Raw genomic sequence first — 7,230 nt, 5'->3', positions numbered from 1 at the left:
TATATTTTTGGGAAAAAAGTTTTCTTTTATTATAGGTGAATATGAAGAAAGATACTTTGACATAGACATTAAGCCCAAAGTAATAGATTTGCTAGGACATCTTGTTATAGACAAGATTTTCAATAGCAGATACTGTTAACGACAACACTATCTATTCAAAATCTTGTTGTCGATAACATAACTATTGTTGTTATCGACAATATTTTTAATATAAATTATATATAACATAAAAAATTTTGTTATCACTAACACTTTCTAAAAAATCTTTGTTATCGACAACATTTTTTACAGAAATAATTGTTATCGACAATATTTTGTAAAGAAATTATAGTTATAGGCAACATTTTCTATAGAAATTGTTGTCATCGACAATATTTTCTAAGGAAATTTCTATAGAAAATATTGTATAAATTATATACAATATTTTCTATAGAAATTATTGTTATCGACAATATTTTCTATAGCAACTATTGTTATCGACAATATTTTCTATAGCAATTATTGTTATCGACAATATTTTCTATAGCAATTATTGTTATCGACAATATTTTCTATAGCAATTATTGTTATCGACAATATTTTCTATTGCAATTATTGTTATCGACAATATTTTCTATAGCAATTATTGTTATCGACAATATTTTCTATAGAAATTATTGTTATCGACAATAGTTTCTATAGAAATTATTGTTATCGACAATAGTTTCTATAGAAATTATTGTTATCGACAATAGTTTCTATAGAAATTATTGTTATCGACAATAGTTTCTATAGAAATTATTGTTGTCGACAATATTTTCCATAGAAATTATTGTTGTCGACAATATTTTCAATAGAAATTATTGTTATCGACAATATTTTCTATAGAAATTATTGTTATCGACAATTATTTCTATAGAAATTATTGTCATCGACAACATTTTCTATAGAAATTATTGTCATCGACAACATTTTCTATAGAAATTATTGTCATCGACAACATTTTCTATAGAAATTGTTGTTATCGACAACATTTTCTATAGAAATTGTTGTTATCGACAACATTTTCTATAGAAATTGTTGTTATCGACAACATTTTCTATAGAAATTGTTGTTATCGACAACATTTTCTATAGAAATTGTTGTTATCGACAACATTTTCTATAGAAATTGTTGTTATCGACAATGTTTTCTATACAAATTGTTGTTATCGACAATGTTTTCTATACAAATTGTTGTTATCGACAACATTTTCTATAGAAATTGTTGTTATCGACAATGTTTTCTATAGAAATTGTTGTTATCGACAATATTTCCTATAGAATTTGTTGTTATCGACAATATTTCCTATAGAAACTATTGTTATCGACAATATTTCTGTAGAAATTATTGTTGTCGACAATATTTTCTATAGAAATTGTTGTTATCGACAAAATTTCCTGTAGAAATTATTGTTATCGACAATATTTTTAATAGAAATGAGTGTTATCGACAATATTTTTTATAGAAATAGTTGTTATCGAAAACATTTCCTATAGAAATCGTTGTTTTCGGCAACATTTTGCACATATTTTCCATAGAATTTATTGTTATCGAACATATTTTCCATAGAAATTATTGTTATCGAACATATTTTCCATAGAAATTATTGTTGTCGACAATATTTTCAATAGAAATTATTGTTATCGACAATATTTTCTATAGAAATTATTGTTATCGACAATATTTTCTATAGAAATTAGTGTTATCGACAATATTTTCTATAGAAATTAGTGTTATCGACAATATTTTCTATAGAAATTGTTGTTATCGACAACATTTTCTATAGAATTTGTTGTTATCGACAACATTTTCTATAGAAATTGTTGTTATCGACAACATTTTCTATAGAAATTGTTGTTATCGACAACATTTTCTATAGAAATTGTTGTTATCGACAACATTTTCTATAGAAATTGTTATCGACAACATTTTCTATAGAAATTGTTGTTATCGACAACATTTTCTATAGAAATTGTTGTTATCGACAACATTTTCTATAGAAATTGTTGTTATCGACAATGTTTTCTATAGAAATTGTTGTTATCGACAATATTTCCTATAGAATTTGTTGTTATCGACAATATTTCCTATAGAAACTATTGTTATCGACAATATTTTCTGTAGAAATTATTGTTGTCGACAATATTTTCTATAGAAATTGTTGTTATCGACAACATTTCGTGTAGATATTATTGTTATCGACAATATTTTCTATAGAAACGATTATTATCGACAATATTTTTTATAGAAATGATTGTTATCGACAATATTTTTATAGAAATAGTTTTTATCGACAATATTTTCTATGGAAATCGTTGTTATCGACAACATTTTCTATAGAAATCGTTGTTATAGACAAAATTTTCTATAGAAATCGTTGTCGGCAACATTTTCTATAAAAATCGTTATCGACAACATTTTCTATAGAAATCGTTGTTATCGAAATTTTCTATAGAAATCGTTGTTATCGACATTTCCTATAGAAATTGTTGTTATCGACCACATTTCCTATATAATGTTTTGTTATCGGCACCATTTCCTATAGAAGTTGTGGTTGTCGACACCATTTTTTATAGAAATTGTTGTTGTCGACAACATTGCCAATAGAATTCCATCAAAAATTTCGGTATCGATAAGTCTCCATAAAAATATCGTTTTCTTGCTATAAAGTCCTGTTATCGATAGATTTTCTAACGAGAATATTGCTGTTAATGAGATTTTCTACATTTTTTATTTAAAAAAATAGAATGAAAACCACTTGTTATTTTATTGTTATTTCATTTGAAATTATATTTAAATTTTATTTGTTGTTCTTGTTTTACTTTAAATTACGCGCAAATATATATATTTACTTTTCTTTTATTTTAATTAATATTATATATATTTTTGCTTTTAAATTTTCATGTTCACGTTTTTGTTGTTGTTGTTTTTATAAATTTAAAATGTAAAAATATTAAATTTTTTATATAAAAAAATTATTAAGAGGCAAACTAAATAGAAGAAGTCTTTTTCAAAACGAAATTTTGAATGCAAAACAAAATAGATACTGACTGTCTGTATGTGGAGGAATGGAAGGGGGGAGAGAGAATAAAAACGGGGAATTCTCGGCGGCATTTAAGAAATAGTCGAAGAAGAAGAAAGAGAACAAATCTAGCTAAATTAAGATATAGTTAAGTTTTGTTTTGTTTTAGTAATTTTTACGTAATAATTTGAATTTTTGTTGTTCTTGTTAATTGATAAACGTTGGCCGGGGTCTTCTGTGATTTTGGCCAACGAGTTAGCTTAAAAATCTTTTTTTTTTTCATTTTTTTCTTCTTGAATATTTTTGATTCTTTTTCCTTCATTTCAAATGGACAATTTGCGTGTGTGTGTTTTCGTATGAATGCGAGTTGCAAACGAAGGGAGGAAAAAAGTGAAAATATTCCAAGGACTTGGCAAAGAAGAGAGCTAAAGGAAACAATAGAAAAACTCATGGCTAACATGGAATGAAGCTAATAATTAAGAAGTTCGTTTTTTGCTTTTTTGTTATTGTTGTTGTTCAATGATGTGGACATTTAAAAGCAAACACGATGGAAATTGCTGCTTTATTTCTTTCCAATAATTATAATACGAATAATAATAATAATTTCTTGTTTTTTGTTGTTGTTGTGTAATTGAACTGTTTTTTTCACTAATTAAATAACGCTTCTTAAAGAATAGAAATGGAAAAAAAGAATAGAATGGTACACAAAAAAGGTAAAGAAATCAAGAAGAAAGGAAGAAAACCATAACATGGGCTTTTAGCGTGTTCTTGAATAAAGGTGTAATAGTTGTTGTGGTTGTTGTTTTAGGATTGAGGGGCAGCTATAAGGCGGTCACTGACAGCATTGTTTGCGTACATCATTAGTAACAGTCGGCTTAATATCAATGGGTACATCATTGCCAGGACGAATAACATCACCCTCTGGTGGATCACGTATTTGCTTTGGGAAACAATACGGTAGATTTCTGCAAGGCAATAAAAAATTACATTAATCTCAAAACGAAAACCCAAAAACCAACACTTCTACTCACCTGTGAGTATATTCTGGAATGCAGTTTCAACATTAGTAGAATCTAACGCTGAAGTTTCAATGAAACTTAGGCCATTACGTTCGGCAAACAGTTTAGCCTCATCCGTTGGTACTGACCGCAAATGTCTCAAATCGGACTTGTTACCCACCAACATAATGACAATATTCTGATCGGCATGATCGCGCAACTCCCGCAACCATCTCTCAACATTTTCATATGTCAAATGTTTTGCAATGTCGTAGACAAGCAAAGCACCAACAGCTCCACGATAATAGGCTGATGTAATAGCACGATAACGCTCCTGGCCAGCTGTGTCCCAGATCTGGGCTTTAATTGTTTTACCATCAACCTAAGAGCAGCAAAGAGTTTGAGAGAAGCACCGGAAAAAAAGGATAAAAAGAAAGGAGAAAAAAACGCTAAAATTAGTAATGGTTTTTGAAGGTGTTGCCATGTTAAGGAATAGTAAATATGTAATATGACATACACATGTACATATTTACTATTCGCACACATGGTGGGGGTATTTATTGTCCGTTGTCATACACACAAACTTTAAAGCTTTTATGAAAATTAAAAGGAAATAAAGTCGAGGAAATAAAGGTCGATGGTGTCATTTGCCACAATAGAACACACAGCTACAGGCAAATGTTTACACTGGGAAACAAGAGTAAAAACATGTGTCGATAACTAAATTTTCGGTAGTAATTGGTTCCGATACATACAGAAAATATTGTCGATAACAGATATTTCTCTTGAAAATATCAGCGATAACAGCAATTTCTATAGAAAATACTGTCGATAATAACAATTTATAAAGAAAAAGATGTCGATAAAAATTCTTGTCAATAACAACAATTTTTGTTAAAAATATTGTCGATAACAATAATTTCTATGGAAAATATTGTCGATAACAATAATTTTTATTAAAAATATTGTCGATAATAATAATTTCTATAGAAAATATTGTCGATAACAATGATTTCTATAAAAATATTGTCGATAATAATATTTGCTGCAGAAAATACTGTCGATAACAATAATTTCTATAGAAAATATTGTCGATAACAATAATTTCTATAGAAAATATTGTCGATAACAATAATTTCTATAGAAAATGTTGTCGATAACAATAATTTCCATAGAAAATATTGTCGATAACAATAATTTCTATAGAAAATGTTGTCGATAACAATAATTTCCATAGAAAATATTGTCGATAACAATAATTTCTATAGCAAATATTGTCGATAACAATAATTTCTATAGAAATATTGTCGATAACAATAATTTCTATAGAAAATATTGTCGATAACAATAATTTCTATAGAAAATATTGCCGAAACAATAATTTCTATAGAAAATATTGCCGATAACAATAATTTCTATAGAAAATATTGTCGATAACAATAATTTCTATAGAAAATATTGTCGATAACAATAATTTCTATAGAAAATATTGTCGATAACAATAATTTCTATAGAAAATATTGTCGATAACAATAATTTCTATAGAAAATATTGTCGATAACAATAATTTCTATAGAAAATATTGTCGATAACAATAATTTCTATAGAAAATATTGTCGATAACAATAATTTCTATAGAAAATATTGTCGATAACAATAATTTCTATAGAAAATATTGTCGATAACAATAATTTCTATAGAAAATATTGTCGATAACAATAATTTCTATAGAAAATATTGTCGATAACAATAATTTCTATAGAAATATTGTCGATAACAATAATTTCTATAGAAAATATTGTCGATAATAATAATTTCTATAGAAAATATTGTCGATAACAATAATTTCTAAAGAAAATATTGTCGATAACAATAGTTTCTATAACAAATATTGTCGATAACAATAATTTCTATAGAAAATATTGCCGATAACAATAATTTCTATAGAAAATATTGTCAATAACAATAATTTCTATAGAAAATATTGTCGATAACAATAAATCCTATAGAAAACATTGTCGATAACAATGATTTCTATAGAAAACATTGTCGATAACAATAATTTCTATAGAAAACATTGTCGATAACAATAATTTCTATAGAAAACATTGTCGATAACAATAATTTCTATAGAAAATTGTGTCGATAACAATAATTTGTATAGAAAATATTGTCGATAACAATAATATGTATAGAAAATATTATCGACAACAATAATTTCTATTGTAAATATTGTCGATAACAATAATTTCTATAGAAAATAATATCGATTACAACAAATCGAAATTTTTTATAGAAAATCTCTTCGATAACAACAATTTCCGTAGAACAACATGACCTAATTCTGCTGAAAATGTTGTTATCGACATCAAATTGGCACAAATCCTTAGCAGAATTTCGTGTTTTTTCTCGTGTTTCACTGTGTATATATCCCACTACACATACACATGTAGTACCTCACTCTGTTGCCTAGCATTGGGCAAAGCCTTTATGTTGTCATTTTTCTCCTTTTATTTTTTGTTTGCTTTTCTAATATCCCTGACCTAAACAATTTTATTTAACCTTTGTTAGGAGTTTACGGGTATGAATGATTGGTGGGTAGGTGGTTGATGGGTGTTTTATTGAAACGGCCACGAAAAATAGCTACAATTTCGCTGTTACAATTCTTTTTTTTTTTTTTAAATTTACATTTCGATCCCTTTTCACAACGCGAATTTCGTTCGGTTGACAATGGCAAAAGAAAATCAATAAAATCTCCCTACAATGTACCTTCAGTAGATGAATGCAGCAACCCACTGACATTTTAACCGCACACCCCCACAAGTTATGTATGTTGTTTTCTTTCCCAAATAACCTTCTGCTTCTTGACAATGGAACACACCATTTGTTGTTGTTCCTTGCTCTTCTCATGCCTGGCTGTCTGCCTTTCAGCGCTCAATGCTGCTGCCATTGCCTTAATACTTTCTTTTGTTCACATGAACGTTTTATTTTGTTCAGTATTTTTTTCTTTCTGTTCACATCTTTTAGTTGTGAATAAATAGTATTCTTACTTACCTCTATGCTACGTGTGGCGAACTCCACGCCAATCGTTGATTTCGATTCCAAATTGAATTCATTGCGCGTGAAACGTGAAAGTAAATTACTTTTGCCGACACCAGAATCGCCAATTAGAACAACTGGAAATGAAAA

At 27.6% G+C, this 7,230-nt stretch overlaps 1 protein-coding gene across 1 annotated transcript; it reads right to left on the bottom strand.

The window, feature by feature from the left end:
- Positions 1-3,350: 3,350 nt before the first annotated feature.
- Positions 3,351-7,230, bottom strand: LOC131802768 (ras-related protein Rab-11A-like; the record flags this gene model as incomplete). The annotated part of the gene is given in 4 exon segments (XM_059123339.1): positions 3,351-3,985; positions 3,988-4,008; positions 4,075-4,423; positions 7,096-7,230. Coding segments are annotated over 4 exon segments (615 nt in total), but the record flags the coding sequence as incomplete, so codon positions are not given.

This window comes from Musca domestica, unplaced genomic scaffold (assembly GCF_030504385.1).
Source record: "Musca domestica strain aabys unplaced genomic scaffold, Musca_domestica.polishedcontigs.V.1.1 24, whole genome shotgun sequence".
NCBI classification, from domain to species: Eukaryota; Metazoa; Arthropoda; class Insecta; order Diptera; family Muscidae; genus Musca; species Musca domestica.
This window is presented reverse-complemented; position numbering and strand designations above follow the sequence as displayed.